This window comes from Vigna umbellata, chromosome 4 (assembly GCF_029865625.1).
Source record: "Vigna umbellata cultivar VRB3 chromosome 4, Vumbellata_1.0, whole genome shotgun sequence".
Lineage (NCBI taxonomy): Eukaryota > Viridiplantae > Streptophyta > Magnoliopsida > Fabales > Fabaceae > Vigna > Vigna umbellata.
The window spans coordinates 42,972,167-42,995,933 of record NC_142168.1 but is presented as its reverse complement, the minus strand read 5'-3'; the positions used below and the strand labels follow the sequence as shown (position 1 = coordinate 42,995,933).

The following is a 23,767-nucleotide window of genomic DNA, read 5'->3' as shown; positions in this document are numbered from 1 at the left end:
AACAATTGTTAGCACAAAAAGATATAGGAGAAGATATCAAAGGATATAATTGAAAAGATAAGAAGATAGGAAACAGAAAATAAAATAAAATAAAATAAAAACAGAAAAATAAAATAAAATAAAAACAGAAAAATAAAATAAAATAAAAACAGAAAAATAAAATAAAATAAAAATAGAAAAATAAAATAAAATAAAATAAAATAAAATAAAATAAAAACAGAAAAAATAAAAACAGAAATTCAAATTTAAAGTCAAAGATAATCAATAATCACACAAATTAACTAGTTAAACCATGAATCCCCGGCAACGGCGCCAAAAACTTGATGGACAAATTTGTAAGCACCAAAATATGATGTCACAAACTTGTTTCACACTCGGCAAGTATGACCGAATCGTTCAAGTAATAAACTTGGTAAGACCAAGTATCGTTCTTCCCAAAGGACTCGCGGCCTAGTTTAGTTGTGTGGTTCCTTGATTAACTAAGACTTAAAGACGAAATATTTGGATTATATTATGCAAAAGACGAAAATAAACATGTATGCATGAAGTTTGATCAATGGCAAAGACAAAAGATAAACACTTTCAATGGAATATATGAATGAATATGTTGTTGGGGGTCAATTTCATCTCATCCACTCTCATACATTTTAGGAATTCAACATTCAAATCATCATTGTTAATGCCACTCTCTAAAGTACCATTCTAGATGGCTTCTCCCTAATCACGAGTTCATACAATTCCTAGCATTCCTAATGATTAGTTCATAAGTGCAGGAGCTTAACGACAACCAATATAATATTGGGAGAAATTCCCCGGATCTAGACTTCCCCGTACGTGCCCGTATCGACAAAACCAATAATCATGCATTGAATGAGTTAAACTATGCAAGCATTAAGCAAAGAGGAAAAACCCTAACTAATGATGAAAGAAAGCATAAATCTTAGATTAAGATGCAAGCATAAATTCCATATATGAGAGCTTCAAGAGATTACATTGATTCCCCAACAAACATACAAAGTTTAGTTCACCATATTCATGGTGAACCTAGATGAATTACAATGAAAGTATGAAAGAATAAACCCAATAAAGGTGAAGAGGTAGCCTGAGCATCCAAGATCCTCCTTCAAAGGGGTGGAAGAGAGAGTGTTTGCTTCGTTTCTGCCAAAGATACAAACCCTAGGACGTCCTAAAGCTTATATACTATTCTAAAATTACAAAGAATCAAAAGCCCAAGCCCATAAGTGTGCCGCTCAGCGGTAAAATACCGCTCAGCGGTGATTGCGCGTCTCGTTTTCTCCCCTTAGCGGCCATTTTGCCCCTCAGCGGACCTCCCGCAACCTCTTGAGTGCCGCTCAGCGGTAAAATGCCGCTGAGCGGTGACTTCGACTTCTTCTTTTTGCACTCTTTGATTCCTTTTCTGATTCCATCTCTCTCATTCTTCACTTCTTTCACTAAATTCACCTTAAAACCTGCACAAAAACACTGAAATCAAGCATAAACCTGTCCAGCTCTCTTATTTCTGAAAATATAGGTAAAAGGCATGATTTCAAGCTAGTTTCTAAGTCTAAAAGTTGCTTTTAGTATCAATTTTAAGCATGAAAATAACAGTTTTTCAACTGTTATCAGAGAGCCAATTGATAACCATTCCACATGTTTCAATCCAATCTGATTTAGCTCACTCTAAGACTGAGCTCAGGTAGATAACCCTTCCAAAACGTTTACCACATCTAACAACATCAGTTTCTTACCATCACCATGTCTCATTGCAGGTACAAAAAGCTTTTGTCTAGTGTCGATTTGACCAAGGATTTTTCCTATAGTTACACTTACCCTATAATGCAAAGTTTGCAAAAGAACGTTTCTCCTAGCGAAGACGGAGGGATGTCGTATGATAAAGAGATTCGTTTACGATGAATAATAGAAAAACTCATTCTTTCATTTTTGTTTCTATCTTTTGAGTGTTTTCTTGTTAGGTTCCAAACCCAGGAACCTAACAATTGGTCCGACCTGCCGGATATCCTTAGGAGAGGGGTCAAGAATGGATCAAGAAGTGGTCAAGAAAGGGGGAAGCATGGAAGGAAGAGACAATTCTTGGGAAAAGGAGGATCAGCGAACAGAAAAGGGAGCTAGCAGAATGGAGAAGAAATATGCAAGAAATGCGGCAGGAAACCAGAGAACTCTTGCGAGTTCTTAGAGGAAGGGTGTGGAACCAGGAAAAGGGATTAGAAGGCAGTCTAGGGTTTGTAGATGAAGATCAACATACTGTTAACGAGAATCAGAGAAGGAGAAGGGAGTGCTCGGGGGAGGAACGAGAGCAAAGACAAAGGGGGGAAAAATTAAACGCACTAGAAGGAAGAATGGAGGAACGAATGGCGGCAATGGAGCCGTCAATGGATGGACGAAAGGCGGAGATGGAGTCGTCAAGGAAGGAAATGAAGGTGAAAACGGCGGCAATTCGACAAGACTCGACAGCCACACGCTAGGATCTTCAAGAAGTGAGGTGATTATCAGGGGGACGGCACCGCATTCAAAGGGAACTATCTGACGACAGTCAGGCGCCTGTGAACGCCAATAGGAGTACGAGACGCAAGGACAAAATTGGGGGTGGAGAAGGTGAGCGGTTCAATTGGAGAAAGAGGGTGGAGCTGCCCGTGTTCGAAGGATTAGATACATTGAACTGGATCAATTGGGCAGAGCGATTCTTCGAATTTCAAGGAGTAGCGGAAGAGGAGAAGGTACGATTAGCATATGTGAGCATTGAGGGGAGCGCTGGCTACTGGTTCAAAGCTTGGAAGGAGAAAGCCAAGAATCGTTCATGGGATGGTTTGAAGGAAGCCTTGGTGATAAGGTTTGGAACCATTGTTGAGCGGTTGACAGCATTGAGACAGACGGGGACGGTGGACGAGTATGTACAATACTTCAAATATTGGCGGGTCGAACGAAGAGGGTACCGGACGAGCAGCTGTTGGGATATTTTCTTGTGGGATTGAAAGAGGACATCCGAAATCAAGTCCGACAGCATGAACCGCAGGAATGGATGGTGGCGATGCGAATCGCAAGGGATGTTGAGGAGTTCTAGAGAGTTGCCGAACGGTTTGAGGACAAGTGCTATAGCCCATACCGATCGGGAGTGGCCGAGCAGTCTAAGGCCATAGAAGAACAATTGTCTGGGGGACGAACGTGCGGTGAGGTGACACGGTTCGAGGCCAATTGCTATAAACCAAGCAGATTGAAAGTTGGCGAGCGGTCTGAGGACAAGTGCTACAACCCATGCCGATCGGGAGTGGCCGAGCGGTCCGAGGCCATAGAAGACAAGTCGTCTTAGAGACGAACGAACGGTGAGGTGACACGGTCCTAGGCCGATCGCTATAACCCAGGCCGATCGAGAGTTACTGAACGGTCGGAGGCCAAGCGTTATAGCCCAGGTCGATCGAGAGTGGTCGAGCGGTCGGTCGGATCCGAACAAGAGAAGACTGTTGGACCCAACGGGAGAGGCTTGACGAAGCCGAACGGGTTAGCACTACAAGCTGCGAACCCGAGAGGACTGAAGGAACCGAACGGTCCGGAAACGAACGGGAAAGAACTGCCGAATCCAAACGTGAAAGGATAGGAGGAACCGAACGATCTTACATTTACAGTCAAAGGCCGAACGGTTTTACACTCAAAACGATGTTCTAGTCATTGGCCGAACGGTCTTACAGTTACATTCAAAGGTCGAACGGTCTTACAGTCCAAACAATCTCTCAGTAATTGGCCGAACGGGCTTACAATTAGAATGAAGGCTAAGGAGGGAAAGGTGGATGGAAGAATCAATGGTCAGGAGAGAAGGATGGATTTTGTGAAGAGGTGGACCAGCGAACAAAAGAAGGGCCTTGCCGTTCGTGAGGCACTTGCAGAGGGGAGAGAACTTTTTGAAGCTTTGAAAGACATCGAAGACCATTTCTTTAGGGATTATAATTCTGGAAAAGAGGTGACCAGAATGTTGGAAGCTTATAATTCTGGAAAAGAGGTTACCAGAATGTTGGAAGCTAATAAAATCCAAGAAGAATGGAAGTCATTGGAGGAGGAATTGCCACCACCCAAACCTCCAAACCTGAGTTGGAGGGCATTTGCCAGAGGGTTCCATTCATATGAGTACACGATGATGAAGAGGAGCCATGAGATCAAGCCTCCCGTTTCCAACCTTGAGGACAAGGTTGTTCGGCAACAGGGTGTAATGTTAGGGATGGAGAGTTTACGAGTGAAGGAATAAAACATTAAATGCCCAACTGCCTTAACTGCCTTAGCAGTTAGGAAGAGTGGGGTTATTGGTTGTATAAATAGCAAATAATCAATTGTAGTGGGGGGTCGATTGTTTGATTGTAGTCTAACAGGGTTTGTCATCCTGAGGAGGGAGGTTAGGCTCTCTAGAGGAAGGTTATGCTCCCAAACTCAGTCCTTGTAAAGAGATTCGTTTACGGTGAATAATAGCAAAACTCATTCTTTCATTTCTGTTTCTATCTTTTGAGTGTTTTCTTGTTAGGTTCCAAACCCAGGAACATAAGAAAAATCAACTGGAGAAAAGAAAACAGTTTTAAAGTGTATCATCAGTGTGCAAAGAGAGGGAGAAAAATAATCATCCATGAGTTCAAATGTCAAAGGCAATGACTGTGTTGGTATTCAATTGCAGTCTCAAATACAAGATAATTTAGAATAACTAAGATTGCAGAACATACACGATCATTTAAATGAGGGACACAGATGATGAGAAACAAGAGCAAAGAACTCTAACACGAAGAAAGAGAGAAAGATATCATTGTGTGTCTAACGTGAATTAGGAGCAATGTAAATCTTCACAGACTCTCTAATAAAGTATAACCTATAGAGGTATTCATTATAATAAGAGAATAAGAGTCTAACCTGGTCTGTTGATCCTCCTCCATCAATCCTTCCTTGGACAAATCACAGCAAATAATTGTTTATGGGGCTAACTTACAGAATAAACTTTTTAATCTATCCAAAGAGTTGAGTTTGAAAGACACATAGATGTCATTCCACGCTTGGAACATGATGCAAGCAGAGAAGAATGTGTACAAAAGTTCCCCATTAAAAGTAGATGAGGATGTAGATGTCCAGACATCAAGGCTAAAAGTTCATAACAAAATGCGACCTATATCACAAACAGTCTTCATGTGATGAGATTTGGTTGAATAAACTCCCCAACACGTTATGATTTGGGAAGAATCAAATCCTTAAAACAGCCTTCAAGTGATGAGATTCAAATAATCTTGACGTCCAATCACATAGAATAACTACATGTAACTAACCCAGGAAATCATGGAATGTATTGTCTTTAATTAGTGTCGTCAGGTGCTTTAATGCTAGTGAAATTTCATCACAACTAGGATGTGACTTATCACCCGCAACAAATAGGTTTGTATTTTGTCCTACAACGATCCAGCTACAGCCAGGCATTTTTTGGATATCTTTCTGCATCATTGTTCTCTTCAAAGATCTAGCTTCATCCCAAAGTCCAGATGCAACATACAAATTTGAAAGCAGCACATATGAAGAAGAGTTTCTGGGTTCTAACTCAATAAGTTTCTTAGCCGCTCTCTGTCCCCTCTTTTCATCCCCATGTATTCTGCAAGCACCCAATAAATTGGCCCAAATCATAGCATTCGGTTCAACTTCTATTTTGTCATGAACTCTTCAGCTTCCTTTAGAAAACCCCACCTACCAAGTAGATCAACCATGCAAGCGTAGTGATCCCCTCTAGGCTCAATTCCATAACAGTTTACCATAATGTGAAAAACTTGAAGACCCTCATAAACCCACCCTGCATGGCTACAAGCAGTGAGCACTCCAAGAAATGTTACCTCATCAGGGGTAATGCATGATTGAGCCATCTCATTAAAGACCTTCAGGGCACTTTCTGCATAACCATTTTTGGCAAATCCAACTATCATTGAGTTCCAAGAAATCACATCCTTTTTAATAGTCAATTCATGAAAAACTTCAACAGCACTTTTTACATCGCCACATTTTGCATACATGTCTACAAGGGAACTACCTGTTAACTCATCTAAGTCAAAACCAGTATGGAAGATTAGATAATGTATCTCTCTACCATCATGCAGTGAGGATAAGAGAGCAGAAGCTCGAAGAGCAGTAACAAAGTTGCTTGGTCGGGTAAGATACTGTTGCCACGCAATTCCTTATACAAGTTTAAGGCCACATCACTGCACTCATTTTGGGTATATCCTGAAATTAAAGCAGTCCACATTACCGTGCTTTTAAGGTTAGAAAACTCCGAGAAAGGAACGCTTGCATCTGCAAGCCTTTGTGAATCCATATACATGCCCAATGTCAGGCCTCGGAAATAACAGCAGTAGTGGAGTCCACGTGGCAGCCGGAGAGCGCGCCACCTCGGCAGCGCACATGGCAACCGCAGAAGGCTGACGCCCACTAACGGACGCCAGCTGTCGCACGTGGAGCTGAGTCAGAACCCGTAGTGGAAAATGGTAGTGGGATACACGTGTCCGCCTGGGAGTGGACGTCCGTTCAGCATGGATCAGGAATCTGAAGTGGAAGACACGTGGCGACCTCAAAGTGGACGACCGTCCGGTATGGGCTGTCAGAAGCCAGAAGAACAGATCATGTGTCTGTCAGAGTGTAACGTGCGCTGGCAAAGTGGAAAGCAGAAGCTGAGAACTTCTGAAATATTCTCCACCCTCTACACGCACCACCATTTTTCATTCCTGAGAATTCAAGTCTTTCCACCTTCTCTCTTCATTTCTCTGCACCTTCTCTCTGAAAGAACCACCCGTTTAATCTCCTCCGATCTGTATTCCGGCAACGTTGAAGGACGCACGGCGCCAAGGACTTCCAGAAGAACCGCTCGGTTCGTGAAAACTGAGCTGGTAAGTCCTTCCCTTCATGCTGTCGTTCATTTTCCATGAATGCAACCCAGTTCTGGGTTCGTATGTTGTTTTCCATTCTTGAAATGAGGGAGATCTGATAGTATCGGACGTTATTGGTTGTAGTTGAGTTAACAAGCGTCGACGAGTAGAATCTGTAAGTGGAGAAGCGTGTTTGTGCGTCTGTGGACGTTCGTACATTTTAAGGTAAGGGAAGCTTATTTAATTTAACAGGTTTGATGTATGTGTGTGAACGTTCGTTATTTAACTGTATGGAAATAATGCATGATGGATGATATGAATGAATGGTATGAATGTTCGTTAATTGACTGCATGAGAAGAATGTATGATGTTGCTGTGATTGATTTGCATGGACGTTCGTTGTTTATTGAATGGAAATGAAATATGACTGAATTACGTATGATGTATGAGATATATGAGATTTGGATGAAATGAGATATATGAATGAGATGGTTTTGGTATGAGCGAATGAAATTATGAGATTTGGATGAGAAATGAACTGGAATATATATGGATTTGAAAATGAACTTCCCTCGATAGCATGCGCTCGTTGCTGAACGGTCATTGACCGTTCGGTTTTCTTGGTAAATATAATGGAAATGGGATTCTGTCATCCGGATAGAATCCTAGTCGAGGACGAGCGTCCTCATGTTAAGGTACCTTGCTTGAGCGTTCGGCCAAGCACTGTTGCATCTGGTAGTTTTGATAAACACCATTCTTTTGAAAATATATATATGGAATAGTATGTTTTTCGCTCGTAAACACTGTTTCGAGAGTCCCTTAGTATATTATCAAAGTCTGTTAATTTAAGGTTATAAACGTTCGGTCTCCCACCTAACGTTCGTACTGAGGAACGTTCGGTCTTATACTGAGCGCTCGTTCTAAATGGTGCTCGGTCTTATACTGAGCGCTCGCTCTAAATGGTATTCGGTCTTATACTGAGCGCTCGCTCTAAATGGTGCTCGGTTTTATACTGAGCGCTCGTAATCGTTTTTATAAAATCAGTCTTATTGAAATAGCGTACGTCCGACTTCAGGCGGACTGTCCTTTACTACGTTCGGTCATTGACTGGAAGTGGATTTCAGTATGAGAACTATTCTAAATATGGTTCGTAAACGTCTTGTGGTGTCTGTAAATCTATGAATTTGACTTGAAGCCTTCACACTTAAATTATTCTCGGAACGTTGGTTTGAAATCACGAGCGTCAGTTCAGTCAACTGATTCTCAAGGTAAATGACGTTCGTCCAATGAACAGGATATTACTCGGCCATTCCCGAACGTAACTGTAACTCTGTCGTTCGTACTCTGATCTGAATGAGCGTCTTTTGGTCTCGCTCACAGCGTTCGTCCTCGGTCTTATTGGGGACAGAACGTTCGTTTTTGATGGTTTCCCTCTGAATGATGAAAATGATTATGGAATGATGAATAGTGAATGATGAACAGTATATGAGATGAAATGAAAGTATGAATGTTGAACGAGCGTTCCGGGGAGGAACGACTCTTGAATGGTTATGAGAATTGTAAGGTATGACCGTGGCCAGACTTAGCGGGCGATTCGATCCTGATGTTCCGTGAGTACTCGTCCTCACATAGAGGGGGTACGTCATGCGTGGGAACGGCAGGAGGTCCTAGTCCATAAATGTACTTTGGACGGAACAGACTAACCTCGGGTGGCAGCTGATGAGAGTGCCAGTTACCACACCACCCAGGTGCACGAATGTCGTAGCTACACGGGAATTCATATAGTCCGGACAGTCAGTCGTGTATTGGGTTTTATGTTATGCGTGCGTTGGAATGAGTATGTATGATGAACTGTTTACTTAAATATATATGTTGATGCATGAGTTAAATTACATAAGCTTACCCTGCGCTTTTCCTTGTGTTGTCTCGTTTTGTACGTCCGTCTTGTCATTGCAATGATCATCCGTGTGGATGTGAGCAGAGGGCGACGAGCGTTTGGAAGATGCGCTGGATGAAGAGAACTTGGTAGAAGTTGAAGTGAAGATCGAGCAGTGAGACGCTCGGCTGGTAGTGTAGATTTGTGACTAAGTGGTCGTTCGACCACCTCATCTCTTTATTTGGTTAAAATGACCGTTCGGTATTTGTCCCGTGTAAACCGTTTGGTCAGATTTCTTGTACGTTCGGCTTTAGTTTGTAATTCTTATGTGAGGACGTGCGGTTTTGCGCGTTCGTTCTTTAAGGTTGTAAGACTGTACTCAAGGACGTTCGTCCTTGAGCGTTCGTTCGTTTCATTTTTTGTTTTTAGTTGGAAAACTGTACTGGATTATTATTAAAAGTGATTTTCTAATTATATGGTTTATGACTGTATTTTTGGGATGTCACATTAGTGGTATCAGAGCAGTTTTGTTCTTTTAAGGACATTGTAGGTTGTGAGTTGATAAGTGTCAAAAATTACATATTCTGAGCACTTATTTTAATCTCCTTTGATGTATTATGTAGTAAAATCTCATGAAAAGTTGTATAAAATGTATATATATTTGATTTTATATCAATTTGAGTGTTTTTGTTGTTTATTTCGCAATAGAATAAGGATTGGAAAATATCAAAGAGACCCTGCGTGCACCAGTGGCCCAGCCAGAGTGCATTAGTGGCCCAGCCAGAGACCATCAGTGGCCCAGCCAGAGCGCACCAGTGGCCCAGCGACCAGACATTAGTGGCCCAACGACCAGACACTAGTGGCCCAGCGACCAGGCACCAGTGGCCCAGCGAGCAGGACCCAGTCACCCAGCGAGTTGACCCTGCTCGCCCAGCGAGTTGACCTTCCTCGCCCAACGAGAAATCACTTAAGGTCTTTCTCTTTAAAAACGCGCTCCAGAGGCAGACAGAGAGAGTCTTGGAGGGGAGAAGTCCAGAGGAGACTCTGCAGCTCACGTCCTGCTTGTTTTGGGTGCTTCCAAGGTGGAAAATCACCACTTTCTACCATCCAATCCATCGTTTATCGCTTCTATGATGTATATGTGTAGCTAGAACTCCATTTCACTGGGGTTGAGAGTAAAATTCTGAACTTCTATGTAATTTCTCTATTAATGCATGAACTTGTTTGAATTATGTGTTCTATCTTTATTATTCATGCCTATGATGGGAATCTGAGCTATTTGAACGGTTAAATCATTGGGAAATGTATGAGACCGCGGACCTAGGATAGAACTGCTAAAGGATTTCGAGTCCTAAACATAGGAGGGAATTTTTAGTCATCTGTGACATCGTGTTTAAGGCAAATCTGATAACTGAATTAGCTAAGGGATTAGTAATTTAGTTTGAGTGATTCTGAACTGTCATCTAAGGGATCAGAGGCTGCATGCGCCTAGGATGTCGATGCTTAATTTTAAGGAATTGTGTTTGTAGAAAATTACCGGAGTGATGAACTTGAATTTCAACCCTAGTGAGCTTTAATTCATCTGTTTTTACCACTATAATTTCATTTGTATGTAAATCTTAATTGTGTTATAAAAATATGTTTATTAATCACTAAATTAGTAAACTTTAATCAATCTGTGAATCAAAACAAATCTCTTGGGAAAACGATTTCCGGATTTACCGGTTTATTACTTGAACGATCCGATACGCTTGCCGAGGTCTCAACAAGTTTTTGGCGCCGCTGCCGGGGATTTGTTTTTGTTTTCGTTGATTGTTTGTTGTTTATCTGGTTTAGTTGATTTTAGCTATTTTTTGTTTAAGTGTTATTGTGTTTGTATTTGAATTTGTGTGCATAATTGTTGTCATCTATAGAAATTGTTTCTTTTTAGTTTGTGTTTTGTATGAGAAGTAGAGAACAGGCTGAAAATCTACTTTTTGATCCGGAAATTGAAAGAACTGCTCGAAGGAACAACAGTAGAAGAAGGAGACAAAGTAGAGAATCCAAAGAATCATCTGCTAGCTCTGAAGAAATTCTGGACTTGTCATCTAGTCAAGAAAAAGAAGAAATGGAAGATAATCGTACTGGAGAAGGTTCTGGGCAAGGAAGACGTACTCTTGCAGATTATAATACTTTCTCAGAACCTCTGCACTTCAACAGTATTGCAAGACCAGTGGTGAATGCTACTAACATGGAGATGAAGCCAACTCTTATTCATCTGGTGCAGAACAATCAGTTCCATGGATTATCTCACGAGAATCCATACACTCACTTGGCTACTTTCATGGAGATCTGTAATACAGTGAGGATTCACCAGGTTCCAGATGAAGCAATCCGACTCAGCTTATTTCCATTCTCATTGGCCGGTAATGCAAAAATGTGGCTGAATTCCTTTCCAGAGAATAGTCTGACAGTCTGGGATGATGTAGTTGCAAAATTTCTGAATAAGTTCTTCCCTCAGTCCAAATTCAATAAGGGAAAGCAGGAGATCTCGTTTTTTCAACAGGATGCTGATGAAACTCTAGGTCAAGCATGGGATATATTCAAAGGCCTACTAAGAAAAACCCCTACTCATGGATTTGATGAGCCTACAATGTTAAATCTGTTTCTTGGAGGGCTGAAATCTCAAACAAAGTTAATGTTAGATGCATCAGCTGGAGGTAGTATCAGATGGAAGACACCTGAAGAAGCACATGATCTGATTGAAAATATGGCTGCAAATGATAATGAAGTTCAGAGAGCTCAATTTCAACAAAAAGGTGTTCTTCAGCTCCAATTTCAAGATGCTTTACTAGCTCAGAACAAGATTATGACTCAGCAACTTGAGACATTAATGAAGAAGTTATCTCAGCTACCTAAAGAACTGCAGAATGTTTCTCAAGCTCAACATCAGAGTTTTCAAAGTTGTGAATTATGCGGAGGAAATCATAATAATGGTCAATGTGTAATGCAAAGCATGTCTCATGAAGAAGTAAATTATATGGGAAATCAAGGTCTTCAGACGAATTATAATCAAGGTCAAAGTTTTAATCAAGGATGGAGACCTCATCCAAGTATGGGACAAGCTGTTCCGTTCAACAGACCACCTCCACAGAACTTTCAGCAACAACCTACTCTGACCGACAGAACTTCAAAACTGGAAGAAACTCTTCAGCAGTTTATGCAGGTATCAATCTCTAACCATAAAAGTACAGAAGCCTCACTTAGGAATTTGGAGATTCAGGTGGGTCAATTAGCTAAAAAGTTGGAAGAAAAACCAGAGAAGGACTTTGGGGCAAACACTGAAGTAAATCCAAAGAAAGAGTGTAAAGTTATTACTACAAGATCAGGAAGAACTCTGGAAGAAAGAGAGAATGAGAAAAAAATGATTGAAGAAAAAGATGAGATGAATAAAGAGGGAGATAAAGAAGAAGAGAAAGAGGATAGAGAAAGTGAAAAAGAGAAAGAGGAAGAGAAAAAGAAAGAACAGATGTATGAGAAACCTCTTCCATATCCAAAGGTTTTCTCTAGAAACGAGAAGGAAAAACAGTTTAGGAGTTTCATTGATATTTTGAAGAAGTTGGAAATCAAGATGCCCTTCTCAGAAGCACTGAAACAAATACCTGCTTACTCGAAATTCATGAAAGATTTGCTCACAAAGAAGAGAAAGTATATTGCGGAAGAAACTATAGAAGTACAAGGCCAGTGCAGTGCTATCATTCAGAAGTTGCTTCCACCAAAGTTTAAAGATCCAGGCAGTTTTACAATTCCATGCACCATTGGTAAACTGACTATTGGGAAGGCGTTAATTGATCTTGGAGCCAGCATCAATCTTATGCCTTTGTCTATGTTTAAAAAGATTGGAGAATTAGAGTTGAAGCCCACACGCATGACTCTACAATTGGTAGACAGATCGATCAAATATCCGCATGGAGTAGTGGAAGATGTGTTGGTAAAGGTAAATAAATTCTTATTTCCAGTGGATTTTGTTATCATGGAAATGGAAGAAGATACAGAAATTCCTTTGATTCTGGGAAGGCCATTCATGAAGACTGCTCGAGTGTTGATTGATGTTGATGATGGGAAGCTCAAAGTGAGAGTTGATAATGAAGAAGTAAATTTCAATGTTTTTGAAGCAATGTCTCACCCAAATGATGAAGATACATGCTTTCAAACTGATGAACTTGAGGAAATCTGCATGATGACACAGAAGACGATGCACATATCATCACCTCTTGAAAGAACTCTTGTTGATGCTTGTGAATTCCTACTTGCAGATGAAGAGAAATTAATTGGTGAATGTATACAGACTCTAGATACTTTAAAGGAAAGTCCATCTGATGAAGAAGAGATAAAAGAAAAGAAGCTGGACTTGAAGTTGCTACTTTCACATTTGAAGTATGCTTTTCTTGACAAAGATGACAATAAACCTATGATCATCAGCAATGCTTTATCCACTCTGGAGGGAGAAAAGTTAATTAAATTGTTGAAAGTGGACAAAGGAGCTGTAGGTTGGTCAAATTCTAATCTGAAAGGAATAAGTCCTTCTTCTTATTCCATGCGTATAATATTCATGAAGGATGATTTCAAACCATTGGCTCAACCACAGAGAGCTTCTTAGTGTCAAGCTAAAGACGTTAAACAAGTGCTTACTGGGAGGCAACCCAACTTTCTAACTCTATCTATTTATGTTTTCAGTTCTTTTGGTTGTGTGGATTGAATCTGAATCTGTTTAGTTGTGTGGATTGAATTATGTTGTTTGCATTGATTTGATTTTGTAATGTTTGTTGGAAGTTTGATTTTGAGTTTTGAATTCTGTCCATGACCTCATCTTTTTGGTTAACAACTACAATTTTCAAGGACGAAAATTTTTAAAGGAGGGGAGAATGTAAGACCCTTGTAAACTCAAAATTTTACCAAGTTGTAAAAATTTCAAGTTGTAGTGTAAAATAGAATGCTGTCAAAATTTGACATGGTTTACTATTTTATGTATAACTTTTTATACAATTAATATTTTGGGTTGATTCTTTTTCCATTGGAAAGTAGACTCAAAGAGCTTCGATTTGAGTACTCATACGCCTAATTCCAAAGTCGGGAAGGGGTCCAACCGAGCTGTCAAAGTTGCACCAGTTTTCTCTACTCGCTGGGCGAGCAATGCACACTCGCTGGGCGAGCAGTACATCTCGCTGGGCGAGCGAAAAAGTTTCCCGACAGCTCCAGACACCAGAAAAAGGTGTCTGGAGACTTTTTTAGTCGCTGGGCGAGCCAACCAACTCGCTGGGCGAGATGACCAAGCTCGCTGGGCGAGCGGAGCGTTTCGGCTGGGCGACCAGATCGAGTTTTGGCTATTTATAGGACGTTTGGGGGGGGGGGGGCTGGAAAGGGTTCATGTGCGAACTAGAGAGCAGAGAAACGAAGATTTTGGTGCGTGGAGCTTTGGAGCAACGCTTTAAGCCGTGGATAAGGACTCTGAGTCTAGGAAACATCACAAAGAGTTCTTGAAGAAGAAGCTACGGAGAAAACCGTAAGGGGAGCTAACTTTATGTCTTTTGTTTTCATATGTTCTTGATTTTTGAACATGTGTATGAATCTGTGGTGGTTTTTAAACGAAGGAATGTCTCAACTTATTGAAATCCGAATCTGTTTGAGTTTTAACTATGAATCTGTTGATATATGCGAAGTATGTGAACATTTTTGGTATCTGTGATGATTGATGATGAGTTTCGGATGTCTGGGAGGTCTGGATTGCGAAGGGAAACATTGGGATGAACCAGAAAGTGAATTTTCGTGGTTCTGGAATAGTCCACTCGCTTGAGCGAGTGAAGAACTCGCTGGAGCGAGTTGCGCGGGACAGATTACGTTTTTTGAAGTTTTAAGGGTTCTGGATGTCCGTTTTAGACGTTCTTTAGGTCGTTCTGGGGGTTTTTGACCCTTCCGGATCTGTTGGTGATGGTTTCAAAGCTGTTTGAGTTATATTTATGTGGAAAATAAAGTGCTATAAAGAAAATGTGTTATTTGTACACTGTTTTAAGCTGTTTGATGTATCTGTTTGATATGGAAATGTTGTATGAACTGTTTGAGATTGCAAATTGATATGAGAATGATATTTGGATGGTTAAGTAGTGTTGAAATCATGGTTGTATATGATTTGATTATGAGTTTCATGTTGAATGAAGAATTGAGGTTATTAATGATATGGTATTGTGATGATCTCACTTATGCATTTGAATATATTGAACATATGCTAAGTTCATGGTTGGTGAATATGTGATGATGATATGATATGGGTGTCATGGTATGATTGGTTTGGTATTGTGAGGGTTATTGGATATGTGTATTTTGGCTGGATGATGTTAATGATCGAGTGGTGGATAGTAAGCGTTGTGGTTGCTGGCCCGGGGAAGCTCTAAAAGAGTGATGGGAAGCAGCACTACACATTGGGTGTAATGTGTAACTGGCCGGAGAAGCTCTAAAAAGAGTGATGGGAGTGACGTATGTGGATATTGGTGTATGCAGGTATTTGTTTATGATGTATATTGGTGTATGCAGGTATTTGTTTGTGATGTATATTGGTGTATGCATTATGATTTGGGTGTGATTGCATATTGGTGTATGCAGGTATTTTTTTATGATGTATATTGGTGTATACATGTTGTTTGTTTATATGCATATTGGTGTATACAGGTGGTTGGTGTGATTGTATATTGGGTGTGCAGGTATTATTTTATGTGCATATTGGTATATGCAATGTAATTGAAGTATATTCATAATTGTGAATAGTAGTATGTTATGAGGTATGTGTGTGCATAGTATACTCAAGATATGAGCATATTTATGATGTATGTGTGCTATATTTTCGTTAGCTCACCCTTGCTTGTTTGTGCATGTGAATGTGATGATCGTGTAATGTGTGATGTTATACGGGAGCAGATGTTATTGCAGATGTGATGGCTGATGTTTCTGAACATGCATAAAGGATGAAAGAGAGATGGGATAGAGGACTTGGGAATGTATTTTAATATTTTATTCGATCCTAACTATTTTAACATTTTATTTTCGGAATAATCGGTTTGTAATAAATAACGTACTAATTTTCCGAAGAGTTTGGATATTAAAAATTTGAAATTTTTACTTATGTGTTTTACGGAAAAATTAGTCGGTGTAGCACCAAATTTCGGGGTGTTACACTGGGCATGTGACACCCGGGCACTAATAAGAGGGCGGGGAGTGACGCCGGTGCAGGGAGCATGGTGCAGGGGGCACAGACAAGGAGCGGCTCCTGGCAAGGCTTCCGGTGGAAGGGACACATGGATGAATCGAACATACACCGGAATGAGAGGGATCTGGAGACTGTATAGGTATGGGACTATACAGTTGAAGGATAACTTAAAGGAATTGATTTGACTACTCATATCACCAAAAATGCATTTGCTTTTCGGTAGCCTAACTCATAAGAACTTCATGGTTAAGCGTGCTTGGCCTGGAGTAATTCTGGGATGGGTGACCTTCCGGGAAACAAACCTCTTGGTCTCTGATGCTCTATCTTAGCCTTCTAACATGTTAAACATGACAATACATTTTAGTCATGCCAGGATGCATGCTAAAACGACTTTTATGACCCTCCTCAAGGATTAACTTCTTCATTTCAGAATTGATAGGGATACAGACTCTGCCTTTGAACCTTAAGATACCATCAGCCCCCAAGGCAAAATCTTTTCCTTGTTCAGTCCCAATCAAACTGGATGACTTCAAATTTTATTTGCAACCTCAAATCTCTGAAGCTTTCTACCAACTCTAACTCTCTGATCATTAAGGCTGAAATATGCACTGACTTCCTGCTCAATGCATCCGCCACCACATTAGCCTTCCCAGGGTGATAAAGGAGATCAAAGTCAAAATCTTTAAGAAACTTCATCCATCGCCTTTGCCTCATATTAAGCTCCTTCTGATCAAAGAGGTATTTCAGGCTCTTATGATCACTGAACACCTAAAATTGCGCGCCATACAGGTAGTGTCTCCAAATTTTCAAAGCAAATACCACAGCTGCCAACTCCAAGTCATGAGTGGGATAATTCTTCTCATGAACCTTGAGTTGTCTTGATGCATATGCCACTACCTTCTTCTCCTGCATCAATACACACCCTAATCCCTAATGAGAGGCATCACAAAAAACCTCAAAAGGTTTACCTGTGTCAGGGACAACCAAAACTGGTGCACTAGTCAACCTGTTCTTTAGCTCTTGGAAGCTAGTCTCACAACGATCTGTCCAAACAAAAGGTTGATCCTTCCTAGTCAGTTGTGTCAATGGCGCCACAATCTGGGAAAAACTCTCGATAAAACGGCGATAATAGCCCGCTAAACCCACAAAGCTCCTGACTTCTGTAACAGTCTTAGGTCTCTCCCACTGAAGCACTGCTTGCACCTTAGCGGGATCAACAGCAATTCCTCCATCTGAAATCACATGTCCAAGAAAAGGAACCTCTTTCATCCAAAACTCACACTTGGACAGCTTGGCGTACAATCTTCTTTCTCTTAGTACTTCAAGCACTGCCCTAAGGTGATCTTCATGTTCTTCCCGAGTTTTAGAATAGACAAGTATGTCATCTATAAACACCACCACGAACTTGTCCAAGAAGGGTCTGAAAATTCGATTCATATAGTCCATGAATATGGCTGGAGCATTAGTCACACCATAAGGCATAACCACATACTCATAGTGACCATACCTGGACCTGAATGCCGTCTTCTGCACATAATCGGCTTTCACTAAAATTTGATGGTAACCCGACCTCAAATCAATCTTGGAGAATACCGTAGCTCCGTGCAATTGATCTATCAGATCGTCGATCCTCGGCAACGGATACTTGTTCTTGATCGTCAACTTATTCAGTCGTCGATAGTCAACGCACAACCTTGAGCTACCATCCTTCTCCTTTACTAGCAACACAGGCGCACCCCACGCCAAATCAGCTGGAGCCATCCGATAAGGAGCTATGGATATTGGTCCTGCTCCTGAGACTAGATCAATAGAGAACTCCACTTCTCGCGGAGGAGGTAAACCAGGAACTTCTTCAGGGAAAACATCCATGAAGTCATTCATAACCAGAAGGTCTACACTCTGGTCCCCAAGCGCTAAAGAGTTTAAATTAGAAGTCTCGTCCATATGAAACATAATTAGGAAGCAGCTAGCACCTTCGAAGATGTCTTGCCTCAATACACCGAGCGATAATGACAAGTCTTCATCTTCTTTGGGAAATATTAGCTTCTTACCACCGCAATCTAAAAGAATACGATTGGCTGCTAACCAATCCATTCCCAGAATTACCTCTAGCTCCTGCAGAGGTAAACAAATAAGGTTCACTCTGAACCTGCGCCCCTCTACCTCAATAGGACATCTGGAGCACACATTAGGTGTCCTGACTAACCCAGCTGTTGGTGTAGACACCACCAGATCACACGGAAGCTCTCTGACAACTAAACCAAGCCTCTCCACACAAGCCTTAAACACAAAAGAATGTGTCGCCCCCGAATCAAACAACGTCACACACGAAGCTCCAAATAACAAGTAACTGCTGATAATTAAATTACCTACACTGGTTGCCTCAGCCCCAGTCAACGCATAGACTCTCCCGACTGCCTGAGGTCTGTGCCCACCCCTCTGAATAGATCTGCTAGCCTGGCGTGGCTGTGGTCCTACCCTCCTAGTAGTAGGACAGTCTCTAGCATAGTGTCCCTCTTGCCTGCAGATATTACACCTCCTATACCCTTCTAACTGAGGGCAAGAAATCTGGAGGTGTGGTCCACCACACTTGAAGCATATAACGGAACTGGCAAAATTGGATTGCCCCGATGACTGAGAGGAAGAACCCCTGAACCCGGAGGAAGAGGGTCTAGAGAAAGGGGTCTTTCTAGAACTGGAGCCTCCCCGGGATATCACAGGTCCACCAACCCTAAGTGGTTGGTTCTGCTATCTCTACGGTCCCTCTGGTTCTCCCTTAGTCTTTTCCATATCACGGGCCATCTCTACCAAAGCGGAGAATTCTCTAATGCGCAATCCTTTCACCAGTAACTTTATATCCTTTCTCAAGCCATTCTCAAACTTGCGACACTACCATTCTTCATTTATTGACATGGTGTTGAAGCGAAGCAGGTGTTTAAAATGATCTGCATACTGCGATACCGATCTGTTACCCTAAGTCAACTCAAGAAACTCTACCTCCTTAGCAAACCTGACACTATCTGGGAAGTATTCAGTGTAGAATTTAGTTCTGAATGACTCCCAAGTGATAGGAGTCCCGTTCCCCTCCATGATCGTCTTCACATTGTTCCACCAATGTCCAGCTTCTCCTGTCAGCAAGTACTGGGTGTAGGCCAGCTTCTTCTCATCCGGACACCCTTTGGCTTCATAGATTCGTTCCATATCTTGGAACCAATGATCGGCCTCATCCGGACTGCACTTGCCAGTAAACCTGTCGGGATGATGTTGGAGAAAACTCTCCAAACTCCACTCCTTAACTGGAATGGCAATAGGAGTAGAAACACCAGGAGTAGGTCTTTCATTAGCCATCATTTCCCTGAGGTACTTCTGAGTGTCTTCAGCTGACACTCTTGCAGCTTCTAGGCTTTGAAGAGCGATGGTGTTTTGTTGTACCAAGGCAGTATTCTGAAGTTGCATAGCCTCAAGTACAGCCTCCAGTCTTATGGTGTTCTCAGAAGGCTCAGGCTGAGAAGGAGGAGGAGGTGGTGGTCTAGGTGCCATTTTCTGCTCATACAGAGAAACACCATTAGTCCAACCCAAGGAAACAAGAACAACCATCCAACACACGACTAAGAGTACACAACACAAGTAGGGCACACACATACCCTACAAGATCCTCTAAGGACAGAAACTGCTCTGATACCATAAATGTAACATCCCAATTATATACGTCATGCATATATAATAAAGACGTCATCATGCATAATATAGGAAAGCAGTCAAGAGTTAATTTAGGATTACAGTCATCCTTAGAATAGTGCAGAATTGATAACTAGAGTATTAGAATTTCTCCATGGAAATTACGGAGAATTTAAAACTTTAAATACACAAAAGTTCTTCGGACATAATACGAAGTCATGGAATAAGAACTAGTAATTCTAAGCTGCAGCACCACCGTCTCCATCAAGAGCTGTTCCCAAAGTATCCTCCCCGCCATCTGCTCCCATCCAAGTGGATGATCAGCGCCAAAGAAACATACACAAGCAATACAAACAAGCAAGGGTGAGCTAGATATAAAAAGCATGTTATACAACTTCACACGACATACAAAATTCATCCAAACATGGTAAACTGACATCACAAGACCTGTTACTTTATACCCCGACTTGTTGCTTTATAGACCGACTCGTCCGGACTAGAATGATTACCGAGCTATGGCGGGTCTTACACTCGTGGTGGCTTTATGAAACTTGGGCACTACCGCCCTGGCACTATCGCCTAGTGAAACTTGGGCACTACCGCCCGGTGGAACTTTGGGCACTACCGCCCGGCCACAGTCACGAGGTTAATCCGTTATCACTCACCTTGGATCATATGGAAGCACCCAAGACTATGACCTCCTGCTACTCCTCACCACATGGTTCAATCCTCTCTACATGAGAAGAAAGACCATTGGAGTTTTAGGATGACCCCCAAAACTGAGCTACCATGTAATCATTCTATACAACCCCAAAACACCACCATGTATCCTCTCCTTAAGGATCATGGAATTACGTCCATGAATCATATTGTTACTTTGAACCTTAATCACAATTATGAATAATTAGATACCACCATATTATCACAACAAATCCAACATATCTCATACATTCACATATTTTCACATAAATCACATCACAGACAATATTCCAAACATTGGTACACATAATTCAACCCAAGAGCAAAGGAACTTAGAATCCAACATATTTGTAAAATACTATTTGGACGAGCACTATTCAATGAACACTGCTAGACGAACGCTATTGAACGAACGCTATTTTCCACACCAGGTCGAACACTTATTTGGACGGACGTTATCAGATCCCACAATATCATGCCGATCGCTATTTCACCGAACGCCATATTAGATTGAACACCATTCGGCCGAACGCTAAAACCGAGCACCATATGGACCGAACACTTTCAGAACGAACGCTGTGAGATCAAACCATACTAGGCCGAACGCTCAAGAACGAACATCATTTTGGATTCAACACTACTGAGCCGAGCACTAAACCATTGGATACCATATTGAATTCATCACTGTTTGGACGAGCGCTCAGAAATCAAACATCATCAAGACCGAACGCTTACAATCTAAACCTCAGAATACCTAATCCAGATCGAACGCCATAAATCACATAATAATACCGAACGCTCAAGATTCAAATTTAAGACTATCAAATTAATACCGAACGTTATGGATTGCTACCAAAGAATACCAACTTAAGAACGAACGCTTATAATCATTAATACACTAAGGCCGAACGTATGAGATTCAAACCTAAGAATCCAAAATTAAGACCGAACGCTCATAAGCCGAGAATACCTCCTGTAAACCGAACGCTAAATATGACTTTCTGAGAATACCAGTTTAAGATTGAACGCTTAAGATTACTATTTCACCAATACCGAACGCTTAAGAGTGAAACTTAAGTATAAATTTAAGACCGAACCCTTAAGATCAAACACCATTATAACGAACAGTATTAAATCAAAGCTCGACCGAACGGTACTAAATCCAATTCTAACCGAACGATACTGAACATTCAAGACCGAACGCTAAAGATCATTTTCTTGGAATACCAATTTAAAAACGAACGTCTACGATTTCTATTTCACGAGGACCGAAAGCTGAAGATTGAAACCTATCAATTTAAGACCGAACGCTCAGGATCACCAACTGAGACTACCAAATTAAAACCGAACGTCATCATCACTAATACATCAAAAGTAACCGTTTAAGATCCAGACCTAAGAATATCAGGTTAATACCGAACGCCCATGATTGAAACCTAAGAATCCAAAGTAAGACCGAACGCTCAGGATTGAAACTTAACATACCGAATTTGGAACGAACGCTCACAATCTCTAATCTACTAAGACCGAACGCTACAGATTTCATCATGAGAATTCTAATTAAGGACGAACGCCTAACATTACTAATTCATTGGATACTGTTTGGACGAACGTCTAGTGTATTACTAACTTTACTTAAGGACGAACGCGAACGCCTATCTTAGAACACAAAACTGAACGCTCATGCTATTTTGGCCGACCACTAATTGGTCGAGCCATTTGAACGAACGCGCGTTCTGCAGAATTCTACAGAAACGCACCAGATTTTCCAGAAACCCAGAAACTCCCAATTTTCATCCATAAATTCCTAGATTTGCATTAATACAGTATGATTCAACAATCAAACAAAAGATCTAACTCCCCTTACCTCTTGAAGACTTCCTTAGCAACTATTGAATCTATCTCCCCCAAGACTTGCACTACCAGGGCCTCCTTGCAGCTCTAGAGGATCTCCACTTCACCTCTCCCAGATCTTGCAGCAAAGCTTTCCACTTCTCCAGAAATTCAGAACTCAGCAACCCTTGAATCCACGGGTCTTACCTTTAAGAGGAAAACTCTGCATTCTCAGCCACTCCTTTCCGTTCTTAGTGCCAAGCACACTAATTGATGGAGATGATGGTGTTTCTTGGTGGCTGGACACTTCAAAGTGGGAAGACCCACTACCCACGCTGCTGCTGCTGAACAAAGCCAAAACAGTGGTACTCCTACTTTTGCTGAACGTGCAGCCGCCCACTTGAGGCCCTCCCCCACCACTTCTTCTTTTCTAAAATAAAGAATTATTTAGGTTCTTACAGACACCATGCTTACTCATTTGACGAAAGAAGGCAAGAGCCTCCTGATAATGGCCTCTCTTGGCATGACCAGAAATCATGACATTCCAAGCCACAACATTGCAGGTGGAGATGGGCATCTGTGCAAACAATTGGCAAGCATTGTCCAGCTTTCCTAAAGAGGTGTAAGTTTTTAAGACGGTGATAAGTGCCACAGGGTCTAGAAGTGGAAAAGAAGCGGGAGAAACAGTGGTGCGTATTTTGTCAAATACGTGAAGTGCTTGCTGAGGCAAGCCGGTTTGAACATAACCAGAGATTAAAGAGGTCCAAGAAATAGGGTGGAGATGAGGGGAGGGTGCGGCGTCAAATAGGGTGCGAGCAGAAGTGAGAGAGTGGGAATTGGCGTAAAGATGGATGAGTGCGCCATGACAGAAGGAGGCAGATTGAAGACCCCTCTTAATTATGCAGTAGTGAACTGCCCTCCCCAACTCAACATTGTGTAGCTTTGCACAGGCGGACAGAGTGATGGCGAAAGTAAACTGATCAGGGGAATGGCCAGAGTTGAGAAAAGAAGCAAAACATTGAAGGACACTTTGGGGCAATCCATGGGTGGAGTGCATGCGAAGAAGGGAATTCCAGGCACTGGCATTCCCCTTCGCCTTCCCCTGACACTCACTCTCAACACTCCAACGCCCATGGTAGCCTCTCCCTCTCACCACACCTCTCACTGTAACACTCACGCGCATCAATCAATTCGATTTGATTCCCTTTCTCCCCCTTCCAACTATATACACATTCTTTCTCTTTTGTTCTTCTGTTAGAAGTAAAATCCAATTTGTGTATGGAACCTTCTATTCACGTTTTTAATTAAGGCCAAATGACAAACGACATTTCATCCTTCCCTATAAAGCTCCGAGACGGTTGGGAGGCCGCGCTTCCCCGCTTCCGACACTTTGCTGGCACGGACACGTTTCAGGGACGTGCACGACATGGTGTCGGACACCGTTTTTAGGGCTAGACACGGCCTTGTTCTCGAACGCGGCGAAGAAGATAAGTCTTGGTTGTTGCAACCGGAAATCAAAAAAAGCAGAGTTGCATAAGAAAACTCTCTTTTTATGGAAACATT

General features: G+C 41.6%; 5 protein-coding genes and 1 pseudogene across 5 annotated transcripts; 4 read left to right on the top strand and 2 right to left on the bottom strand.

The window, feature by feature from the left end:
• Window positions 1-2,038: 2,038 nt before the first annotated feature.
• Window positions 2,039-3,325, top strand: LOC148200275 (uncharacterized; annotated as a pseudogene).
• Window positions 3,326-3,775: 450 nt separating this feature from the next.
• Window positions 3,776-4,453, top strand: LOC148200274 (uncharacterized). The gene is made up of 2 exons (XM_088112269.1): window positions 3,776-3,970; window positions 4,010-4,453. The coding sequence occupies exons 1-2, from the start codon at window positions 3,776-3,778 to the stop codon at window positions 4,250-4,252; spliced, it is 438 nt and encodes a 145-aa protein (XP_087968395.1). The 3' UTR covers window positions 4,253-4,453.
• Window positions 4,454-10,699: 6,246 nt separating this feature from the next.
• LOC148200273 (uncharacterized) lies at window positions 10,700-12,154 on the top strand (the record flags this gene model as incomplete). The annotated part of the gene is made up of 1 exon (XM_088112885.1): window positions 10,700-12,154. A coding segment is annotated over exon 1 (1,455 nt), but the record flags the coding sequence as incomplete, so codon positions are not given.
• A 111-nt stretch (window positions 12,155-12,265) lies between these two features.
• LOC148200272 (uncharacterized) lies at window positions 12,266-13,396 on the top strand. Its single transcript, XM_088112884.1, has one exon. It carries the CDS (start codon window positions 12,266-12,268, stop codon window positions 13,394-13,396), a length of 1,131 nt encoding a protein of 376 aa, XP_087969010.1.
• Window positions 13,397-16,498: 3,102 nt separating this feature from the next.
• On the bottom strand, window positions 16,499-19,591 carry LOC124839355 (uncharacterized). Its single transcript, XM_088112883.1, has 6 exons — window positions 18,992-19,591; window positions 18,753-18,883; window positions 17,400-18,644; window positions 16,949-17,327; window positions 16,814-16,900; window positions 16,499-16,717 (listed from the first exon to the last, which is right to left on the bottom strand). The coding sequence occupies exons 1-6, from the start codon at window positions 19,589-19,591 to the stop codon at window positions 16,499-16,501; spliced, it is 2,661 nt and encodes an 886-aa protein (XP_087969009.1).
• Window positions 19,592-22,117: 2,526 nt separating this feature from the next.
• On the bottom strand, window positions 22,118-23,387 carry LOC124839354 (pentatricopeptide repeat-containing protein At3g09040, mitochondrial-like). The gene is made up of 3 exons (XM_047315144.2): window positions 22,664-23,387; window positions 22,295-22,391; window positions 22,118-22,178 (listed from the first exon to the last, which is right to left on the bottom strand). The coding sequence occupies exons 1-3, from the start codon at window positions 23,385-23,387 to the stop codon at window positions 22,118-22,120; spliced, it is 882 nt and encodes a 293-aa protein (XP_047171100.2).
• Between the last annotated feature and the right edge of the window lie 380 nt (window positions 23,388-23,767).

Bases quoted from the DNA above. Each gene is read 5' to 3' on its own strand.
- LOC148200274 (XM_088112269.1), top strand. From the start codon at position 3,776: ATGAAGGCTAAGGAGGGAAAGGTGGATGGAAGAATCAATGGTCAGGAG. The intron at 3,971-4,009 runs GTGACCAGAATG...TCTGGAAAAGAG, and splicing joins ATTATAATTCTGGAAAAGAG to GTTACCAGAATGTTGGAAGC.
- LOC148200272 (XM_088112884.1), top strand. From the start codon at position 12,266: ATGTATGAGAAACCTCTTCCATATCCAAAGGTTTTCTCTAGAAACGAG.
- LOC124839354 (XM_047315144.2), bottom strand. From the start codon at position 23,387: ATGCGCGTGAGTGTTACAGTGAGAGGTGTGGTGAGAGGGAGAGGCTAC. The intron at 22,392-22,663 runs GTAAGAACCTAA...CGTGGATTCAAG, and splicing joins AATGAGTAAGCATGGTGTCT to GGTTGCTGAGTTCTGAATTT. The intron at 22,179-22,294 runs GTAGTGCAAGTC...ATGCAAATCTAG, and splicing joins AGAGCTGCAAGGAGGCCCTG to GAATTTATGGATGAAAATTG.
- LOC124839355 (XM_088112883.1), bottom strand. From the start codon at position 19,591: ATGGTTGTTCTTGTTTCCTTGGGTTGGACTAATGGTGTTTCTCTGTAT. The intron at 18,645-18,752 runs GTAGAGATAGCA...CTCCGGGTTCAG, and splicing joins AAGGGAGAACCAGAGGGACC to GGGTTCTTCCTCTCAGTCAT. The intron at 16,901-16,948 runs GTTTTTTGTGAT...GTATTGATGCAG, and splicing joins ACACAGGTAAACCTTTTGAG to GAGAAGAAGGTAGTGGCATA.